The sequence below is a fragment of the Oryzias latipes genome, chromosome 6 (assembly GCF_002234675.1).
Source record: "Oryzias latipes chromosome 6, ASM223467v1".
NCBI lineage: Eukaryota > Metazoa > Chordata > Actinopteri > Beloniformes > Adrianichthyidae > Oryzias > Oryzias latipes.
The window spans coordinates 5,992,690-6,016,244 of NC_019864.2; the positions used below are offsets into that span (position 1 = coordinate 5,992,690).

Below are 23,555 nucleotides of genomic sequence, written 5' to 3' on the forward strand. Positions count from 1 at the left end.
TCTCCGCAGAATGCACTGCAGGGCAAATAAACATTTAATCATTAATAATTATGTATTTGCAGCAACTTAGTCATTTTGATAGCAGGCTAATATAGCTAATATAGATACACATTGCATGTGTTGCCTTCATTATAAGACTTGAATAGGGCGTTTAATATTTTGCAGCTCCAGACACATTTGTTTTTTTTTTTTATCGTCCAATTTGGCTCTTTCAACATTTTGGGTTGCCGACCCCTGGTCTAGTGGGTCTAGATGACCCAACTCCCAATGTTAAAGTGCCTAGGATAGCACAAGGGTTAACGATGTGGTCAACTAACTTGTCCTGTCCAACAGCGAAGCAAACAGATGAGAGCTGAAAGCCTTTTGTGTTGGACATATTTTACTTTCACAGAAGGGGTTATGAATCTTATGATACACCAGATGTATATTTAAATAAACCCCTTTTGTAGTTTCAGCTAAACTTTATTCATGTTAATTATATTTGTAAATATTTTTTGTTTGACCGGACGGAAAAGAAAAGGAGGAAAGAAGCGAGAGGGATGACAGATAAGGGGGGGGGGGGATAGAGGGGTGATTATAGTAGTGGGGGTAAGATCATGAAGCGTCAGAAAGCAACAAGTTGCTGTAGCTTTATAATCACAACTGACAGGTTAAGATGCATGAAAAATTTAAAATGGGCGGGGCCTGTCCACACACACACTCAAACGTTACACACGTTAACGTTAAACACACCTGTTGGCTCCAAAAGTGTTCACACACAAACAAGTCTACATAGACATACTACCACTAACATTCACACACACATACTTATGCATTCAGACTAACACATGTGAAACATTTCATTCAGTCATGCAAACTGTTTGTGCAAAGGTGAGATAGCACCTGTACTCGAGTGAGTGTTTTATGTTCTTCTGGGGTGGATGATGGAATGTAAAAAGAGAGAGAGAACCCAGCCCCTCACCCCCCCCACCCCCACCCCACCAAGGCCCACACCACAGCAGCAGAGGAAGCCGGGACCAACCCAACAACCGCACAGTACAATAGATAAAGACCACCTGCCAGGCAACCACATCCACCCCCCCAGGCAGGGCCAGCGGGACCGCCACAGCGGCCCCCAACGCCAGAGAGCAGGGGGGCGCAGGGGGCAGAGAGTGCAAGCCCCAGCCCAACCCATACAGCACAGCACCCAGGGGGCCCCCCAAAACCCAGACAGGCGGCCCACCACCACCAAGTAGTCCTGACCATCCCCCAGCCCCAGGTACGAGTCAGGGTCCCCAGAAAAGACCCGCCCCCACGCTCAGATATGATGTGATCCCCGACTCCTGGTCTTGCCAGAGAGCTCAGGGATCCCTCTCCCTGCATGGAGAGAGGGCCGCCGGGCCCAGGAAACCAGCACCACAGGGACATAGGGCTCCGGTTCCCCCCGCCAGGGGTGGGGCGGGGGACAGAAGATCAGAAGTCTCTCTTCCTTGTGTGATGTATATGTGTTAGTGAGCATGTGTTGGACTGTGTTTTTGTGTATTTGTGAGGTAAAGGGGGTGTGGTTAAAATTGGCGGGTAGGGCACTAAGAACATCTACTGCTTGATGGCAGTGATGTCCAAGCACCCCCCCTACCAAGGGTCCTTGATAAGTGCAATTTAAACCGAGAGGGGGTGGGGGCACGTTCCATACGGCAACCAAGGGAGGGGGGCCACTGCCAAGTAGCTCCTCCCCCCAAGGTGCATCACAGGCTGACCCCCACCACCCTCACCCTAATAAATGGTTATATGAGGAAGAGGGTTGGGCACAGGTGGAGGACTGACCCCGGTGGTGAATCACCACCATTGGGCCTAGGCCTCCCCAAGAAGCACTTCTCGAATCCCCCCCCCCCCCCCCCCATCCTCACTTAACCACTTACTGCCTTGTTATTCTCCTCCTTGCCATGACTTTGGAGTCTGATCTATGTCAAATTCCACTTGCGCGCTCCTCCCTTCATTATTATCAGTTGTTCATCTGAGTTCTTTAATGACATTTCTATTCTTTTAGCGATGTCCTCCACCATCTGTCTTTCTTCTTTCTCTGAATACCAAACTTTTCCATCACTTCCTTAACAGCTCTGCTGCTCTTACCCACGTGTAATGTTTGGGGACAAAAAGGGGTGATTGGAGCAAACGTAATGTTTGCTGGTAAATTAAAGAAAGTGTGTTTTTTTTCCTTCAGTTAACATATCTTCAGGTCAAAATAACAAGTGACTTATCAGAAAACTATGTCTAAGAAGTAATTGTATTACATCAGATGGTTCACAAAAAACAGGGCAAGTGCTACTTTTTTAGTCCGCAGGGGGCCGCCCTTCCGTCTGCAGTCAAGATTGAACCCACTGAGTTTCATGAAGCTCGTGAAGAATCGATATATTTCAGCTTTTATACCGAAACAATGGATACTTGGAAACTTTTGTAGACTTTATAAGGAGTGTTAAACATGAACGAAGGGCACCAACTGCCTCAACATAAAGCAGCCAATCCCCCTTTTTTGTTTCTTTGGATGAGCACAGACTCGTGCACTGGTGTCTAGGCGCGTGCGCGATGCCGCATCTGGAGGCAGAAATCCTGTCCTGTCAGATGAACACGGAGGCTGCGCTGCGCTTTCTGTTCTTTCCGCAAGAAGCCCGGATTGCGCGCTCTCTGCGCAGACCTGAATGGAAACCTGAACTTTGAAACCTGACACTCAGCTGCTTCCCTGGACGCAGGACAGCCGCGCCGTGCCGTGCCGTGCCGTGCCGCGCTTTCCAGGGCTGTGTGAAACAGCGAAGCTGCAGTCTTCAAAGCAGAATCGGGGGACCTGGTCATGGGCAAAAAAAGAAACTATTTTGCGTCCTTCAAGGACTACATTCTCAGCATCTGGTAAGAATGGAGGGAAATCATTTAGGCATGCACCAATGTATTCAGTAATGATGGCATCACGAGACAGCATCATACGGAATATTTCACACATTTTTATAGAGGATGACTTTGAACAAACGTTGTTTTTGCTAAATTAGGATTTTTTTCTATGTCTGTTTTTCACAAGAAAATATTTTTCAGTATAAGAAAGAAAACAAACAAACAAACAAATAAATGTCCCATAACCAATAATGTTGTTTAATTGAGAAAATAAAGTGCTGATTCTTTTCAACACTGCTAAATGAAGCTAAACCTGTAGTTTAAAAACGGTTCAGGAACTTGAAAAATAAAAACAACCAAATAAATAATTAAATAAATAAATAAAAACCTCTCCAGTTCTTCCCAGAAACATTTAGGCGTGATGAGGGAGCGTGACGGGGTGAAGGAGAGCGCTTGAATGTGGCTAAGATACTTTGGTTCCTTCTTTCTGACAGTCTGCACTGCAGAGCTGCAGCTCCATTTACACACAGGTGGAGGTAAACATGCTTATCGTCATAACGATGACCCTTTTTCAGAGCATTTTACATGTAACTCTGATCTATCAGGTTGTGGAATTAGAACCTTTTGCGGTGAAGTACAGCAGAACTTTTTTTTTTTTTTTTTTTTTTTTTTTTTTTTTAACTTGTCCTGTCCAACAGCTAGGCAAACAGATGAGAGCTGAGGGCCTCTTGTGTTGGACATATTTTATTTTAACAAGAGGGGTTATTCATCTTCAGACAAACCAAAGGTATGTCTGAATAAACCCCTTTTGTAATTGAGGCCAAACTTTATTAATTTCAATCATGTTTGAAAATCTTTGGTGTTGGACCGGACGGAAAAGGAAAGAGGGGAAGAAGAGAGAGGGACGTTAGAGAGAGGGGGGGTAGGAGGGTGATAATAGGAGGGGAAGGGGGGTAAGACCATGAAGCAGCATAGAGCAGACAGGTTTACTGGTTGTTTATCGTTACGGTACGGTTCAAATGTAGTACAAAAAGGGCGGGGCCTGTTCACACACACTCAAATATTATCAACACACCTGCTAGCCGCAAAAATGTCCACTTGTCAACATGCACACAAAACAGATAGTGTTCACGAACGCATACCTATGCCTTTAAACCAACTAGTGTGAAATCTTTCATTCATTCAATCATGCAAACTATTAGTGCAAAGGTGAGCTAACACCTGTGCTCAGGTGAGTGTTTATGTTCTTCTAAAATGGATGGTGGAATGTGAAAAGAAGGAGGAGCGCCCAGCCACCCCCACACCCATACCCCCGCCGCAGCAGCAGCGGCAGCCGGAATTCCCCCAACGCCACACGGGAACAGGCAGGGAACAACCGCCCCCCGGGCGACCAAGACCGCCACCCAGGCCAGGGCCAGCAGGACCGCCGCGAGGCCCCCAGAGCCAGAGAGCAGGGAGGCGCAGAGGGAAAGAGAGCGCCGCCCCAGCCCAGCCAGGAAAGCAGCCCCCCGCCGCGCCGGAAGAGCCCAACGCAGGGCCCCACCGGAGAGGGACGCCCACAGCCCCAGACGAGCACCCCACCACCACCCAGGAGTTCCGGGCATCCCCCCGCCCCGACCCCAGGTACGAGCCAGGAACCCCCAAGGGAGACCCGCTCCGCACTCCAGGCAGCCACCCACCCGGCCCACGGTTGGTCCAGGTAGGAGCAAGGCAGGGGCCCGCCGCCCCCGCCCAGGAGGGGGGAACCCCGGGGAAAAAAGGGCGGCCCACAAGGGATGTTATAAATATGGCCCGACCAGGCTCGGCCATGTTGGAAGTTTGGCGGGGCCCAGCGCCCAGGGGCAAGGACCAGGACCCACCCCCCAGGGACACGAACACCCCCGGCTCAGGTGTAATATGAACCCCCCCACCGTGCGGAGAGAGCACCGCCGGGCCCAGGGAGCCGGCACCCAAGGGACACGGCCGCCATCGCCAAGGGGCCCGCACCCCCCACCAGGGAAGGGGTAGGGGACAGATGGACCCAGGTCCCACCTTCCTTGTAAAATGTGTGTGCGTGTATGGGTGTTTGAGAGGGTGTTTGTGTGCATGTGTGTGTGTTTATGTTTGAATGTATATATTGAAGGGGGAGGGGTGTGTGTACTAAGGGGGGTGCAGTTAAAATTGGCGAGTAGGGCACTAAGGGGACATCTCCTGATTACTCACAGTGATGTCCCCTCACCCTCCACACCAAGGGGCCCTAAATGTCTAAGGTGCGGTTAAAATTGGCGGGTAGGGTGCCAGGAGGACATCTGCTGCTTGCTTGCAGTGATGTCCAAGCACCCCCCCTACCAAGGACCCTACATGTCTAAGGTGCAAATAAAACCGAAAGAGGGGGGGCCCACTCCATACGGCAACCATAGGAGGGGGGCCACTCCCAAGTAGCCCCCCCCCCAAGGCGCATTGCAGGCTAGACCCCCCACCCCCTCACCCTAATATGAGGTTATATAAGGAAGGGGGTAAGTTGGGGACAGCTGGTAGACTGTCCCCCGGTGGTCAAACAGCCCAGTTTGACCACCCAGCAAAGGGGCCAGGGCCACCCAGCCCAGGGGCCCACCCCCGGAGGCGCCGACACCCCAGGCCCGGCACCACCCACCCCACACAGAGAGAGAGGAGCCAGAAAGCGTCGCCCCCCCCCCGGAGCAAGCCCAGGCCCCCACCCCCAGACGCCGGCCCTAAAAGAGCTCTGGTCAGGCCTCGACGGGACCGAGGAGGCCAACCGGCCGAGGCAACCACTGATTGCCTCAGCGGAGACCCCGACCCGCTAGCCCCCCCGACCCGTACTAATAATGGGCCCCCCCTCCCCCCCAGAACGCCCCCCCACAGGACAGGGCCGACAAGCCCTCCACCCCACCCCACCCCAGACCCCGCAGCCGAAGCTGGTGACACCCAGAGCGACCGGGGGCCCCGAGAGGGTTGTCCCGTCCCGTCCCAGAGCCAGGGAAGTGCCGATCCCAGCCCCAGGTGCAGATGGGCAGCCCATCCGGCGCCGCTGGGCCCCCCCCACCCGAGCAGGGCCCCCCGCCATCCCCCCCCAGCACAGGCAAAGGGACCACCCCCCCAAGCCAAGCCAGACCACCACCCCACCCCCCCACCACGCACCCCCACACCCAAGCTCAGAGGACCACGCAGCGCCCCAGCCCGCCCCACCCAGGCACCGGACCCGACCCCCCGACCAACGGAGCCCCCCACCGCCCCCGCCAGGCACCGGAAGCCCCGACCCCCACCCCAAACCACGGCAGAAGGGCAAGGAGCACCGACGACCAAGCCTTTCACCCCTTAAGTCATGGAGTCAACCACAGGAGACCAGAGAGACTGAATTCTTTCAAAGTTACTTGAGCTTTGGGCTGACATTTTTTCCAAGCTGATATGATCAAACAGCAGATTTCTGTGTTGACTTATGTTTATATTTTTCTTGTTTTTCCAATTTATTAAAATAGTTTTTTTGGCAATACAAAGAGTTATGAAAATGATAGATGCTAATCCTTCTTCTATATCGATGGCACTCATGTCACCAAGCACACAAAGTGACGGTGAGGCAGTGATTGAAACCTTAAGCCAGACTGATAAATCGGCACATACCTGCTGCCAGAGAGCCTGGACAGGAGTACAGCAGAACTTTGACCCGCTTTGTCCTCAGCATTGCACAGTTCCACACAACTGTCTTAAACAAAACCCTTTGTAAATGTTCAGGGTAATCATGTCAACATGCGAACACGGATCACATACAGGTCATTCCTTTCAAAACCACAAGTAGTCTGAAGGTCAACTGGTTTGAAAACCTGCAACTGATCAACTCTCAGTAAAGAAACGTCGTACTCATTTCCTCTCATCACATGATAAGCATGGAGGTGCTCAGCAAATCCCAGTGCCTTCAATTGCATTCACTTCAATTCATTTTCTTTATGTCAAACACAAATGAAAATAAACACAAGAGTTTTAAATAGGAGGATAAAACAAAGGAGTGGGTTGTAGAGAAACCTTTTTCACAACACCTGATGATGCGTGTATTTCTATTTACAGATTTGTTCTAAACATTTACATTACATTATGAATCTCACCTATGCAAAAGTGACAGTTTTGCTTTTATTGATCATTTCTAGCCTTGTACAGTTCCATCAGTGACATCTTGTAGGTATTTTTTAATACATCTAAACTTTTGGTTTGTTTTAAACCTTCGTCCAATCTGTTCCATAAATCCACAAACAAAATTAATAAGCACATTTTCTTTTTTGTAGTACGAATGCACTGCTTTTTTGAAGTTCAGCTGATTTTTGAAGTTGTAACTCCCATCTCTGACCTTGAACATTTGTCGTAAGTTTACAGGAAGTAAGTTATTTCTGGCTTTTCATGATGAGAGCTGTTTAAGGTTTCAGGAGTTCCCATACTTTCAATGAACCCGACTTTAAAAATAATGCGTTTTTATGTGTCCTATAATCCACTCCATGTGGATTATAGGACACTGGCGACAGTGGCTCAGGTGGTTGAGCGGGTTGTCCAATGATCAAAGGGTTGGCGGTTCGATCCCCCGCTCCCACCAGCCAAAATGTCGTTGTGTCCTTGGGCAAGACACTTCACCCTCCTTGCCTCCAGTGTGGCTCCACTGCTGTGTGAATGCGCATGAATGATCCCGGTGATGGTCAGAGGGGCTGTAGGTGCGAAATGGCAGCCATGCCTCTGTCAGTCTGCCCCAGGGGAGCTGTGGCTACAACTGTAGCTTACCATCACCAAGTATGAATGAGGAGTGGATGAATAATGGACACAATGTAAGCGCTTTGGGTGTCTTGAAAAGCGCAGATAAATCCAATCCATTATTATTATTATGAACAATTCCAATAGCTTTTTTTTGTTAGACGTACAAACACTGTAGATTTGTTCTAGAAGTATTCCCCCAAACATCTACACTGTACTGCAAATGAGGTAGTATTATGGATGAATATATTAGTAGACGTGCTTTGTGAGTGTATGACACAAAGAACAAAGCCAGTTATTTCCCAACACTGCTCTGCCAGTTTAACTCTGACCTGCTTAACTTTGGTCCCCGGCTTATTTTGTCGTCCATAATTACTCCAAGGAATTTGATTTCAGTCACTCTTTCCAGAACATGATTATCAATGGCAACTTTTATTTCTAAATCTGCAGGAATGTGGGGACTTTTCTTGAATTTTGTTTTGTTAACATTGAGTGAGAGTTTATTTTTGTCAAACCATTGTTTCAGTTTCCTTAATTCTATATTTACTACTTTTACTACTTCACTGAGGTTCTCCCCTGTACAGACTATACTTGTGTCGTCGGCATATAAAAAGAAGTATTTGAGTGCATTTGAGGGGAGCTGGTTTAGCTCGTGCTGGTTTGCGGCGCCTTCCGTCCGTGAAACCAGGGTTCGACTCCGGGCTACTCCCTGTTCCCTTCTCTACCTCTGCCGGTTCCAAGCCCGGTTTGAGTAGGTTGCATCAGGAAGGGCATCCGGCGTAAAACATTGCCAAATTTACCATGCGACTTGTTCGCTGTGGCGACCCCTGATGGGAGAAGCCGAAAGTGGAAGATTTGAGTGCATTTGAGACCGAGTGGATGTCATGAGCTAATATGGACCCTTGTGGAGCTCCACAGCTTAAATTTAGCAGGGATGATTTACAATCTTCCAGTTGGACAAACTGCTGCCTGGTATTATTGTCACTGTTCAACCAGTCTTGTATATCGTTCCAGTTTCTGTGAACTGTGAACTCTTTATCGTCTGCTGTTTATCATTTCTTCAGTTAGTTGCGTAATCTTCATGGATGTTGATCTGTTTTACTGAAACCATATTGGTCGTTGGATAGTTTGTGTTTCTCAACAAAATTTTCCAGCCTTGTGAGGAACACTTTTTCAAGTATTTTGGGGAATTGTCAGAGAAAAGACACTGGCGTGTAATTTGTTAGTTGATGTTTGTCCTCTGATTTGTGTCATGGAATTACTTGGGCTATTTTCATTTTTTGTGGAAATGCTCCTGTTTGAAAGGATACACTGCAAATGTAGTTTAGTTTAGTTATTATCACCATCGTATTAATTCTGTTACAGTCTGTAGATGTTTTGCTTTTGAATTCTTTGATGATGTTTAGAATTTCTTTTGCTTCCCCGGGTTTCAAATAGATCGAGTTTGGATTTGTCTTTCTGTGGTGCTTGACAGTTTCCTTTTCTGATATTTTTGAACCATTTATTTCGTCATATCTCATATTTACCAACTAATGAGTCTGAGTAATTGTTTTCTCTTTGTGTTTCGTAATGACACTGTTCAAGACTTTCGGAATTTATTTAGTGTTTGATTTATTTTTTCTAATATTTTTGTGTAATGGTCTTTTTTGCATGTTCTCACGACATTTAATTTGTTTCTATATTTTTGTATTGCTGCTCTGCTTAAACAGTTCTGTTTTTTTAGAATTGTTTGTATAAACTGTTTTTTTTGCATGCATTTCTCAGTCCAGTTGTCATCCATAGACCTTTATTATATTGTTTTCTATTACAGTATTTTGTAAGTGGGCCGTTTTTGATTGTATATTGATGTTAACTCCTGGATAAATATTTCACAAGCTGCGTTGACATCATTGCTTCATACAGGGTTGTCCAGGTTTGTGGTTGTAGTTCAGATTTAACCCTTGTGCTATCCTATGACCCCACCCTTACTTTGACGTGTTCTCCCTACCATGACAAAGGTGGAGAAAGGTGGAAAGATTTCATGTAATCCATGGACACCAGTGAAGATCACAAATCACTGAAGATAAAAGGTTCAGAGCACTGTCTAGTGGGTCTAGATGACCCAACTCCCAATGGTAAAGTGTCTAGGATAACACAAGGGTTACGGTGGTCACGGATGTCAGTCATTAGTAATCCACTTTTTATTCTGTTTTCTGGGCAGTTTGTGAAAATAGTATCAATCAAGGTTGTGCTGTTTATTGTTGTTCTGCTGGGTTTGTTGATTAATGGCTATAGGCTCAAACTGTACATTGTATGCGTGAGATCCTCTGTCTTAGTGTGATTGTTTGGGTTCAACATATCGCCACAAAGAAATAAAAACCTTTTGGAGATATTAGCAAACATGTTTTCAATAGCATTTGTGAAAGTTTCAATATTTTATGCACGCTCAATACACGCAATTAACAATGACGTTACTCTGTTTCTCTGTGCTGATCTCTACAGATATATATTCCATGGCATCATCAATACAGCCAGACATTGTTTCCACAACTTTGTGTTTAAGACTGTAGTGCATGTAAAGAGCCACCCCCCGCCTTGCTTATTTTTCCTTTTTACAAAGTGGAAATCATAGCTCTCAAGCTGGAAGTCTAGCCAGGTTTCTGATATTGCAGTCATTTTGAAAGGTTTGTAGAATTGGCATTCCATCTTCCACCTTTAACCCTTGTGCTATCCTATGACCTCACCCTTACTTTGACGTGTTCTCCCTACCATGACAAAGGTGGATAAAGGTGGAAAGATTTCATGTAATCCATGGACACCAGTGAAGATCACAAATCATTGAAGAAAAAAGGTTCAGAGCACTGTCTAGTGGGTCTAGATGACCCAACTTCCAACGTTAAAGTGCCTAGGATAGAACAAGGGTTGACAAGAAGTTCTGTTGTTTCAATCAGCTCTGGTTGTTAAGATGCTGACTTACTTACTGTGTACTGATTGTTTTTTTTTTTTTTTCTCCTCACAGATCTATGGAATAATTGAAAGTATCAACTGGAGATTTTCTCTGTTTAACAAGAAACGGTGACTCAGGAAATCCCCAGTTAGTGCTCACAGAAGGGCCCATGCTGTGGTCAACTTGGCCCTGGACATCAAAAGAATCAATGGTTTGGCTCATCTTGCATCTACCACGTAGATTCTGTTGACGTTCTCCACTGACTGTAGCTCAGCTTATGGCATTAGCATGAGTCGTCTGAAATACCCAACCCTATCTGGATGTTACCTTTTATCCCTTCTCCTACTGAAGAGCTGCTGGCTACTGTGTTCTATCTTAACTAAGCCTGTTATTTTGGCAAACTCCCCACAACCTCTGCAGGAATATGCCCACTCCATACGCCTGGATGGTGACATTTATCTGGGTGGCTTGTTCCCTGTCCATGCCCGTGGAGAGATGGGTGCACCCTGCGGGGAGCTAAAGAAAGAGAAGGGCATCCACCGATTGGAAGCGATGCTGTTTGCCATAGATCTTATCAACAAGGATCCAGAGCTGCTGCCCAATGTGACTCTTGGGGCACGCATTCTGGACACATGCTCACGGGACACCTACGCCTTGGAGCAATCCCTCACCTTTGTCCAGGCACTCATAGAGAAGGACGGCTCTAATGTCCACTGTGCTAATGGAGAACCGCCTATCTTCACCAAGCCAGATAAAGTGGTGGGTGTCATTGGGGCATCAGCTAGCTCCGTGTCCATAATGGTGGCCAACATCCTGCGACTGTTTAAGGTAGGAGATCTTTGCTGTTTTTGAAAATAGTTGGACATTTTATCTGAAGTTCTGCCTGTTTGTATTATTTAGTTTTGGTCTAATTAGATGATTAGATATCAGCTGGTATATCTGACCCAACATTTATTTATGAAGAAAGGGTCTGGGGCACCAAACGTAACAGTCAGTCTAGTTAAGTAGCTCACAGATTTTTCAGATTAAGCCAACTTTTTCACATTTGCCATATTTCCATCCCATTTGGTTAAAATTATTCCAAATGTTTTTATTGCTTGTATTACTAAGTACTCATTCTAAATTGACACCCACCAAATGTGGGTAAAATGTCTATTTGGCAGGTGGGAAAATCTTTTCACTGGGCATTTTGGCAGGGGATGCATTGCTCATCATCACTGACAGGGGGCTCAAACTAACAACCACGGCGTAAGTGTCTGCCCCCCCCCCCACCCCAAACTTGGTTACCAAAACATCCATCCCAATGTTTGTTCAAACATGTAATTCTGACTTTTTTAATAGTCAAGGTGCATTCAGGGACTGCATGGAATTTCTGCACTTGCGTGCTTTCTTTAAGAGCTCACTATTGCTGAATTCAGTTCCACTGGTAATTTCTGGCATTTGCTCTCACTGACCTCAGCCAGCACAAACACACACTCACTTGTTGCTCCACATCAGTACAACAACTACAACACTCTGATCTGTAAGAACACTCACAATAATGCAAAATGTTGCACATAGCATGCAGGTTTTTCTAGGCAGGACACAAAAAAAACCCAACCTGATTTGTTTATCCCTGGTTTTAATCTGAACTTTTCTGTTGTCCATTGAAATAACATTTGTGGTTTGAAAAATTTTAATTTCTAAAAAAATATTCAAGTTCATTAAGAGCCCTGCCTAAATATATATCACTCTTTACAGGGAATGAACAGACAGACAGACAGACAGTGGCCAGCTGCCCACACCTAAGAAAAATAAAAACACAAGAAATAGATAAAAAGATAATAAGAACAATGACCTAAAATCAAGTTTCAGTCTGATCAAATATAGTAAAAACTCCCTGGTGCGTTGTGTTCATTTTTGACAAGATTTGAATTGTAAGAAAAAACTGACTTTTAGAATTTCACTTATATATTTGTGAAGATTAAAATCATGGATCTGCACCTATATTTGTAACTAGGGATATTTAATAAAGAGAAAAAAACCAAAGGTCTACAGTGGCGGTCAACTGTTTCTGCTGGGGTGGAAGAGCATCATTTCAGTCTTGTGGCTCATCCTTTGCTTCTTTCCTACTTTCATTGATTCATCCTAATTGATGAATCAATATATTCAACCAGAACAATTTGTATGAGGAAAGTTGTTAATTGAATTGAAACTAATTGACCCATACCATTAAAAAAAATCTTTCTAAAAAGAATAAATTGAGTATATATATCGGTAGGTTTATTTTACTATAGCATAAAAACACACACGTTGTATCACAGCAGACAAGACTCATGATGACATCCATTCCATGTTTCATTCATTCCAGTCCAATGTGTGGACAGACTTTGAATAAAGTCATGTGACCATCCAGTGTCTAGAATGTTCCCTTTGGATTCTTTGGATGTGGAAAAACAACAGTGATGAACTTTAGGACACTAACATGTGAATGGATTTGACATTCATTCTAGTTTACTTGTTTGTTTTTTTTAGACATATTTCGTTTACACTTGATGATCTGGAAGAAATCCAAGAATCTGGAAAACTTTACTGTTCAGTAGCAGGAATTTCTGGTGGAAGTTTGGAGAAAGATTCGGATTCACTTTAGGTAAATGAATCAGATCATTCTCAATGAACCAATATCGACTATGAATCCTAATGGCGGATATTTAAGTTTAATTTTTTTTTGTAATTTCCTCTGCTCCCTTTTGAATGAGGCCAGCTTGAGGCTTCCCTCCACCTGACTCATCCTCACTGACATGCTGTGAAATGGATGATGAATGTTGAATCATGGCATTAAGCAACACTGATGAAAGCAGACTACAACCTGACATTTATTGGACTGATGATGGCTTCTTTTTGCCTGAATGAGTCTTTTGGAGGAAGAGGAGGATGCTGTCATCTCTGGAGCTGTTTTAAAAGTGGAAGTCGCGTCTTCTGTTTCTGCCTCTGTACACAATTCATGCTTCATTTACGTTTTCTCCACACTCCCACGCTCATATTTTCCTCTCTAATGCTCAGTCCTTGTGTCTGAATGTGTCAGCAGCTCCAACTGCTGTAGGAGATGTTTTCTATTCTTTTGGAGCTGCCAGTTCGACTCAAGCGTCAGAGTACTTTGATGTCCTCTTGTGTGATTCTTTTGTTTTCTCACTAACCTAGCAATCTTCTGTGAAGTTAGTTTATTATTAAACAGATAATGGAACTTAGATGGGTGTAATCAGAAAAAAATATAGACCATCATGTCTGAGCAAGTTGAAAGTTTTGTAGTTATGTAAAAATGATCATGGGCTTAACTTCATAAATCAAGCTCTACTTGACTTTAGTTAATGATCATTATATTTAATTAAGCAAATTTCATATAATTGTCTGTTTTTGTTTTATTTTCTGATTTTTGTAATCTGTGCATTTCATCATTTCTGTAATGAGTTTGATAAATATGTGTAAATTCTTTATTGCTTTGACGACTATGCTTGAAATCAGTCAGTCATTCAATCAATCATGTATCATGAATCAATTATCCATTTTGCTAATTTTCTGTAAGGCCTGTAAAACTGTAGTTTACTAGTTTTTTTACAGATATTTTCAGCATTAATCAGAATTTTTTGCAACAAGCAGAAAAGAATAGTAAACATTTTGTTTTGTACATTACTGTTTCTAAAGTATTGATAGTCTCACAATCCGCCCTACAGGTCTTAAACCAGCATTCATGTTGTTTTTGTTCATCCTCCTGTTCTGCGTTGACACACAAACACACGTGGAGTTATCCAGTTTTTCTGGATGTGATCAAGTTGGGCTGAATTCCTGGACTCAAACTACGGATAGCCATTTCTGCTGCATGTTAAGGCCTGTTCACACCGGGACGAATTTCGCCGGCGATTTTCGCCGACGTTTAACGCCTCGTGACTAAACAAAGGGCACCAATGGGAGTGTGCACACCGACGCGAAAAAACGCCACGCGTCAAAAAAAAAAAACGCCTCGGGTTCGTTTTTTTTTTTCGACGCGTCGCGTTGAAATCTATTCGACCAATGAGAATGGCGCTTTTGCACACGTGTCTGGAGCTTCTGAAGTTACAGTAAAACACAACTTGGGGGCGCTCAAACACAAAACTGCCTTGCTGAGCACACATACCAGCGAAGAAGATAGACGCCAAGTAGCGTCAACACTGCCGCAAAGAAATAATGGCGGACATTCTAAGATATCCCCTTACCAAGTACCAGTTGGAGCTACTGGTGCTTGAAATATTCATGTTTTCTTTGTATTATTCTGACAAGCGCGTAAATACTTGCTATCTTCTTCTGAGTGAAAAGCGACTTTAAGAATCGTAAAGTTGCGCAGCGCCACCTTGTGTACAGGAGTATTTCTGTTTACATTAAGCGCCATCTAATGTCAGGGAATGAAATTGCATGTTCGCTCGGCTCACCGTCAGCGAAAATCGCCTGGGTGTGAACACAAAAGACGTGGCGAAAAACGCTGGCGAATAACGCCTGGCGAATATTCGTCCCGGTGTGTACGGGCCTTTATTCCTGATTAAAAAATACTGTAGATGAGAATTCGTTTTTTCTCATCAGTTTACTCATCAGTAACTCTTTTTTTTCTTTTATCCACCCAGAAAACATGCATTCCATTGTAAGGCTGCGACTCAGTGTGACAATGAACATGTGCACTGGTGATGGTGGAGGTAGAGGGGGCCAGTGGCGGTTCTACACTAATTTACTCCCTGGGCGAGTAACCCCACCAGCGCCCCCCCCGCGCACACATACAAAATTTGACAACATCCTGTTGTGTTCCCTATCTTCTATTTAGCCATTTTACTCAAAAAATGCATGAATTTTCTAGACTCGTATTACAGGGGGGTCAAACTCAGTCACACAGGGGCCTAAGTTAAAAACACGCTTAAGGTTTTGAGCCGAAGAAGATAAAGATTTACTGAACTACACACTAAAGCTAAACTTTTAAACCTTTTACACTGAACTTTTTGAACATAAATATGAATAAAAACAGGAACATTAATCCAGAATAACTCAAGTTAAATCTTAAATAACTTGTAATATTTTGTTCTCCATTTAAATATATTCTGTCAACATTATACAAATATGAACATGCTGCAGGACAAAAAACAAAGAAAGCCTGGAAATATTAATAAGAAATTACATATCAAATAATTCCATTTTTTTGCTCTTTCATCATTTTTTAGAGCATTTTTTTTTTTAGAGCTGGACTCCTGCTTCATTTTTAGCAATAATTTCTTAATGTGTGACGTCCTGTGTGTGTCTTTGTGAAACATATCAGAGGGATTAGATCTAAAAAATAAAACTTATTGTGATTAATATGTTTAGGTCTTATAAAACATTAAAGACTAAATCATAGAACTCATCAGTGGGATTACTCCAAAAATGTTTGGCATTTCCCTAAATTTGTGCAACACCAACAGTAGAAATCCTCCAAAAAACCTCAATCCATATAAAATGGTCTGCGCTCACCCCCCTCCCCCCCCCTTCCCCTTCCCTCTCACACGCGGCTCCGTCTCTATGACGGGAGGCGCAGCTGCGGCCCAGAGTTGATTGTCAGATAGAAAAAGACTCCCAATCACCTGTTAGTGTGATTCAGCCAGCCACCGGCGAGTTGCGCTCCCCTCTGGAGTTTTTTGACTTATGTTCCAAAGACTACCGCAAAGAGGTGTGGCCGCAAGCGTCTTGCAGCAGAGGGCGGTGGTCACGTGCGCATCGGGTCTGCTGTGTCGGAGCAAAGAATTGTGGGAAATAATCCCCTTTGCCTGCTTTTGTCGAAATTGGGTTGAGCACGGATGTTTGTTCTGCCTAAATCCTTTTCATGTGCCTGTTTTATGTTGTTTCACTCTAAATTATTCTTTTTTTTTTTTTTTTTTTTTTTTTTTTTGCACCATAAGTGTGAAGAGGAAACAGGAGGAAGACATTATTAAGAGTCTGATGTGTCAAAATAAAAGTATTAAGTGTCGGCTGCTGAAGTAATTTCAAATTAAAACTTCAAGCTACCTCTTTGAATATTGTATGTAGCACATTACTCATTGGACACGGCCAATGCCGCCCCCTATGAAGTGCCGCCCTGGGCGACCGCCCACATCGCCCATATCAAAAACCGCCACTGGAGGGGGCAAAGGCCTCAGGGTGGAGGAGGGCTTGTATGTCCGGTTGTCACAAAGGAGGGGAGGTGGATCTGTACAGGAGAGACAAAGAGAGATGGGAGAGTAAGCTGCAGGTTAAGATGATGAAGGACGGAGATGGAAATGTGTTCCAGAAGAGTGATGGAAAGATAGAAGGAGAACTTTGAAAAACTGATGAATGAGGCAAATGTCAGAGTAAAAAAGAAGGCTGTCGTGAAGCAGGAGTAAGAATTTTAAAAAAAATTCTCATCTCCTGATTGAGCAATTACTAATTTTTGTTGAGATTTTTAGCGCTGCAGAACTGAAGAACATGCATCTTCTGCTCTTTATATTTGGAACTAAAAGTCGTGGGGCCAAAAAACATTTTTTTATTAATTAATAAGAAATTATTTAACATCTAGCCTATTAACTTTGTATTGAGCAAAAAAGTCAGCTTTAGAAAGACAGAAATATTTATGTAAAATGAAATTCAACATAGCCATTAATCATAGAATTTGACAGAGACACTGGCATGTCCATCATATTGCTGTCTGAAGGACAAAGATTTAGCCGTTATGGACCCTGATCACTGCTGGTTGTGACGTTGCGGGAAAACAAAATGTTGCTGCCTTCTCGTCTTTCCTGGAGTGATGCCCCGTCACAGGCGTGATCTGGCGGGATTCCAGACCGGCGTCTGAGAGTTTGTGTAAATCCATCTCCCAGGTGGTTGACACCCATCGATTCCCTGGAGTACCAAACCTCAGATGCTGCGGTGACAGAGAACTTCGGATGCAGATAAAAGATTTTGCGTCTAAGGGTCATTTAGATATGTACTTTTTGCTCAGTTGTCGGACAGAACAACTTAAAAAAAAAAGAGAGTTGTACTTTTTGAGACTGTGACCTGTTTTCTTTGCCACTCTTTTTGTAGCGTTTCATTATTGCTTCAAAAACCGCATTACTGCTCTGGAACACGGTGTCGCTAATAATGTTGACGTCTCTTACATGGCGATTAATGCCGGCTCTCAAGCTCTTCAGAATGAATTGTGTACAGAGGCTGAAATACAAGGTAGCTTTTAGGTAGCAGCACCTGTCAGGCGCACACTGCATAACGAGACACAGAGAAGCATGTAAGAAGTGTTTTCAGCTGTGTTCAAATAAATGGTCCGACAAGTGAACAGTTGGACTCTTTATTCTGTTTGATAACACGACAGTTGTTGCTGCATATTTGTCTGCGACTCATCTGTTCCTTTATTACTTCATTCCTCTGTCGGACCAAGCATCAAACCTGGGGAGACAGAGCCTTCTCCCTTGCTGCCCTGACCCTCTGGAACACTCTGCCCCAACATCTCAGAGACTCCACCCACCTCCCAATTTTTAAAAAAAATCACTAAAAACTCATCTCTTTGAAATTCCTTATAATCTTTAATTTGTCATTTTTACGTTTTCATTTTTTTTGTATTAGCTTTTGTTTTTATTGATTGTTTTTTACTCACATGTTATAAAGCGTCTTTGTGTGCCATTTTTAAGCGCTATACAAATCCAATTTATTATTATTGTTATTATATTCCTACTGGGTTTTCAACAGCTACAGTGGCCGTTTTGGTTCAGTTGGTGCGAACCAAAGCTCAGTCCGATTGGAAACAAACAGAGACCACCTCCAAAGGTGGGTCAGAGAACGGTTTGTGGTCCTGGACCAGGGTCCTCTTGGGTGTATTCAGACCTAAAAATTGTTTTAGATTATCGGCGGAAACGAACTCTGGTTCATTTAAAGCAAACCAAATGTGTCCAGTCTGAATGTACCCTGAAATACTTTTGAATTTTGTTTGATGGCTGCTTGGTGGTGCAGTGGTTAGCATGTGGAGTTTGCATGTTCTCTATATTTTCTTCATCGTTCTATGAACAAAAAAAAATACCTACTCCTGTTTAAGAAGGAAGCAAATGTTGTTCTTAAACAATTTAGCCCTTAAGATTGTAAAACTGTACAATGTACAATTACATTTGCTAACGACCCAGAAGTAATGGGTTTGATCTAGGGCTGGGTATCACCAGTAATTTCCAGAATCGATTTGATTCGATTCACCAGAGCCTGGATTGATTCACAATTGTTTTCAGTTCTTTCAATCCACTCAATTCGATTTAAATCATTGCAATTTTACATGGTTTACAAATTTGGACATTTGTATAGAAATAAAAGAATAATTTCTTTATGTTTTGAAGATATTCATATTAAATCTGATACAGTCTACATACTGTAAAATGTATTGGTAAAAAAATAAACCAATGTGATTGTTAAGACAGTGTTACATGGTTTCTTAAAAGGAGAAGCTTCAACTAAAATGCGCAGATCATTAACATTGGGCTGCACTGTGGTGCAGTGGGTAGCGCTCTTGCCTCACAGCAAGAAGGCCCCCAGTTCAAGTCCCGGCTGGGGGACCTGAAAAACACAACATCAATAGGGACCTTTCTGTGTGGAGTTTGCCTATTCTCCCCGTGCATGCATGGGTTTTCTCCAGGATCTCCAGCTTCCATCCAAAAACATGCTTCATAGGTTAATTGGCAACTCTAAATAGTCCATAGGTTTGACTGTGAGAGTGAATGGGTGAGTGATTGCAGACATTCTACCCTGCGACAGACTGGCGACCTGTCCTGGGCGTCCCCTGCCTTCGCCCACAATTGGCCGGGATAGGCTCCGGCATCCCCGTGACCCCGAAAGGGACAAAACGGATTAGAAAATGAATGGATCATTAACATTGTAAAGGATCTAAAATGGCTAATTTTACAGAAATAAATGTTCTGACTCTCATGGAGGGTGTTTCAGTTTGGCCTCTAAGTGGAGCTTGCGCTTTAGCGTTACACTTTGATTCTAGATGATTTGAGCAGAAAACTGCTTTAGACCACAAATGGTCACTTTAAAAAAAGTTTCCTTTAAAGAGTTTGGAAAATTTCTCCCTGTGATTAAACAAGGCTGTTCATTTATCCAGTAAAGTATGTTTTGGTTGAACGAGTGTTGGCATTAGCCGTCCTATGGGAAATTCCACTATACATTAGCATCAAGTTAGCAGACTTTGGCTCTACTGCTCTATGTGTTATTGGAACCAAAAAAAGAATGTCACGGTTTGAGTGTCTTTGCTTTTGTGTTCTGGTTCTCTTTTGTTTCTGTCATGTTTTGATTTTAGTTTCCTTTTTTATTTTGAAAGGTTTCCTGTTTTGTTGTTGTTTCGAGTTTTGCTTTTGGACCCTATCTGTCCTGAGTGTTTCCACCTGTGTCTCGTTTGTCTGTATGTATTACAGTTGAACTGTCTGAACTGTCCTACCACCTTCCTCTCCTTTCCTCAATCCTATTGAGGAGTTTTTCTCCGCTTGGAGGAGGACAGTGTCTGAGCATCGGGCTCAAGATCAGAGGTCCCTGCTCCATGCAATAGAGGCTGCATGTGAGGATAGTACAGGAGATTAGTATAGGAGATGGTTGCGACACGTAAGCCGTTTCTTCCCTCATTGCATCACAAGGGAGGATATACGCTGTGATGTGGACGAGAATCTGTGGCCAGACAGACAGCAGCGTGAGGATGGCCAGCAGGGTGAGGACGATGGCCAGGAGAGGGAGGGTGAGGACAGCGACCAGTGAAGAACTGTTAGTTGTGAAACTATTTACAGCACTGTAGTCTGCATATCATTTTATTGTTTTTTTTGTGTTTATATTATAAAGTACATTATGATGTATACCTTTTTTTTTACTCTGATGTATGAAAGTTAATTTATGTGTGTGAATGATAATGGTTACAATTTCCTTGGCAGTATGAGTGCAATGTGTGCTGTTAAACCTAAGAGGCTACTCTCACCCTAAAATCCTTCTCCTTTTTTTCAGTTTTCTACAAAATTGTATTTTGTTAGCTATACAAAAACAGTACAGTTACCATTGTCAATGAAGGACTGAGCTATGACTGAAAGGTGGACATGAGGGATATTTCAATGGTCCTCTGCTATAGTGACAAAACATCTAATCATTTTGACTTGCAGTGCTAACACAATGCCAAAGGGACGAAGTATTTTGGGGGCACTGACTGTTTGAATGAGAAGGAAATATAGTTTTGACACAGGAGTGAATTGTTTTGGGAAAGATATGAGCTTTTGCAGGTGTACCATGGTGTTGTGCCGAACCATCCGCATTACTTTGGCGAGAGTGTTGAGAACCTCCAGTCTGCTTCAAGAAATGAGCCAAAGCAATTGAGAAGGATCTTTGCCCTTTTGGTGGCACTGACTCTTTACATGGGAAAGGAATTTAGTTTTGAAGCATGAGTGAACAGTTTTGGGAGATATATTAGATTTTGCAAGTGAGCTATAGTGTTATGCTAAACTGTAAGACTATTTTGCCAAATGATCTTATAATATTCAGAATGTAAATTCTGTTTCAAGACAAGAGCCAAACCAGTGGAAAAAACTGAAAGTCCCGTCTTATTATGCTGTTCCCCTGTCTCTGTGAAGTTTTGATGTTTCCCCTTTTGAGTATTTCAAGTTTTTCTCGCCTGCTCAGCAGTGATTTTGATCTTGTTTCCCAGGAAACTCTTGTCTCCTCCTCTCTGCACCTGCTACTCCCTCAACCCCCACTGTAACGAGGAAAGGCATAAAAGATCAATCTCTACATTTATGGATCAGTTATTGATTCATTGAGCTTGTATCGATTCAGATGGAGTAATTAAATTTTTCAACTCAGCCCTAGTTTGATTATTAGCAGTGACGAGTCTTTCTGAGAGGAGGAGGAGGGGCCAGTGTGAACAACCTCTTCGTCTTTGTTAAGAAAACAGTGCAGCCAGTTGTGGATATTTCTGATGAAAAGGCTCACGCTCTGCTAATGAACAGCATCATTCATTAATGCACTAACTTATATAGAAGTGCTCTGGAGTTTACAAGATTGAAAATGTTAAAACTACAAAGATCCATTGCCACACCCAACCCTCATTTGAAGACCTTCACAAGTGAGCCCAGCCATTTTGCACCTTTTTGTCGTGCTGGTTACATTTCAGTAAAGACTTCTCAGTGACAGGCCCAGAAGTTCCCCAATGAATTCATTGGTATACCTGTTTCAGGTACTGACCATACTTTTCTTTAGATTGAAACAAATCCTATCCTTTTTCAGATCTATCTGTTTGGTAAATGTGTTCTGAGTTTTCACTTTGAGGGGAAAACTGTTTTGTCTGTACGACAGAAGTGTAAGCAGTTTTTATCTAAGACTTGGGTTGAATGTGAGTTTGTAAACTAGATGAGAATTTTTTACTGCAAACTTAAGGTCTTCTTTCACATTTTTAATTTTATATTAAACTTGAATGACAAGAAAATGTCTACTTAAAAATTAACTCTGACAAAAATTGTGTTTTGGGTGTTTTTTCCATGTTCTTGTGGCATTTTTCTAATGAAAAGAAAATTAAGCTCAAAACTGTATTTCTGAGTATTTCCTTCAGGAGCAGATGAAAAAATACAGTTGGAAAAAGATCGTATTTGTGACCTAGAAAATACACTGGGTAGGCCAGGAGCTCCCTGCTCTGCTCCATTCTGATTCATCTATGATCTATATGAACGTCTTACCTTGTTTGAGCTGGAATCTGGATCCAAACTGTACAGCTGCAAGCTCCAATATTGCTTGCCATTTATTTGCACCAATAATGTTAGGTTGGGGTTTTGAGGAGCTGTAAGCTTGATGGAAATAGGGTAAAAAGATAAGTGATGGAAAGTGGGGGCGAGGTTACTCCATGCCTATACAGTCCCACCCACAACTCAGAGGTGAATTTCCAATGAACTCCTGCCGCTCTGCAGAAACTACAGTGTGTCCTGGAGAACGTTTATTGCCAGTCACAGTGAGGGATTCCATATAGTAAATCTAATCAAATAAACGTCTGGCTGCACATGTTAGCAGGATACCAGCTTTATCTGCCCGGTACCGGAAATCCTTCATACCCAACACAATAACAGTGTACAATAACTCTCAATGCAACAGATAACCTTTGCACATTTTTTTGCACTTTTTTTTTATTGCACATTTTTTTTACCTGCACAGTCTGTAAATAGCTTTTTAAATTATACCACCTTATTGTTTACATTTATGTTACATTTTTCTTGTTTTTATATTAGTCTTCTTATTTTTTTCCTCTTATGTTTACTATGCTGTCATTTGCTACGGTAACAGATGACAAAGATATTGCTGTCAGAAGATGTCTTTGCTAATGTTGTTCTCTCAGTTTACCATCAAGAGTCTGATTTGATCATTTCCCCACCTCTTTTCATGGCACGCCTGTGTGACCGTGACATTTTGGGGTTAAGCACTGCAAGGGAAATGCATGCCATTTGCTGCAGGACATGATGCCTGTTGACACGTGTTTGCTGACACTCAGCTACTGCTCAGCAGTCACATTAATCTCAGGGAACGCATATATAAACAACTACTGCTAACTGCTGTTTAATATGGAATGAGTTGGACCTTTTTTGAACTAAACTAAATCTGTTTGGACTGATCCTCCTCCATTCTATAACCCCTGCAGGTATTTCAATACATGTATTGTGCATCAACTATCCTGGGAGAAACTAAGGCTGGATTGTCATGTTTTTATTACCTGAGAAGTATTTATTATTGCAAACCAGTCAAACTATCTATTAAACCACTGACATGGTACTGCATAGTGTCAAACCCTGTTAGACTCGCAATCCTAACTTATAATAAACTGGTTACAGGGATATGATTGGTTTTTCATCACTATTAAGAGCCTAGCCGATTATCGGATTTTCTTGGGTTTTGGGATTTTTTTAAGTGGTCATGAAAAAAATGAGAATCCAGTGTTCTTTATTTGATAATCACATCACTTTTGTTGTGGTTGTTGCTGTTTTTATCTTTAACTCCAGTGTTCTCCCCAGAG

At 43.0% G+C, this 23,555-nt stretch overlaps 1 protein-coding gene across 1 annotated transcript in view; it reads left to right on the plus strand.

The window, feature by feature from the left end:
* The first annotated feature begins 2,361 nt into the window (after positions 1-2,361).
* Positions 2,362-23,555, plus strand: part of LOC101169446 (metabotropic glutamate receptor 8-like) — a 118,299-nt gene continuing 97,105 nt past the window's right edge. Inside the window, exons 1-2 of the mRNA XM_023955550.1 lie at positions 2,362-2,880; positions 10,586-11,341. Coding sequence (XP_023811318.1) covers positions 10,802-11,341 — 540 coding nt within the window. The 5' untranslated portion in view covers positions 2,362-2,880; positions 10,586-10,801. The remainder of the gene's footprint in view (positions 2,881-10,585; positions 11,342-23,555) is intronic.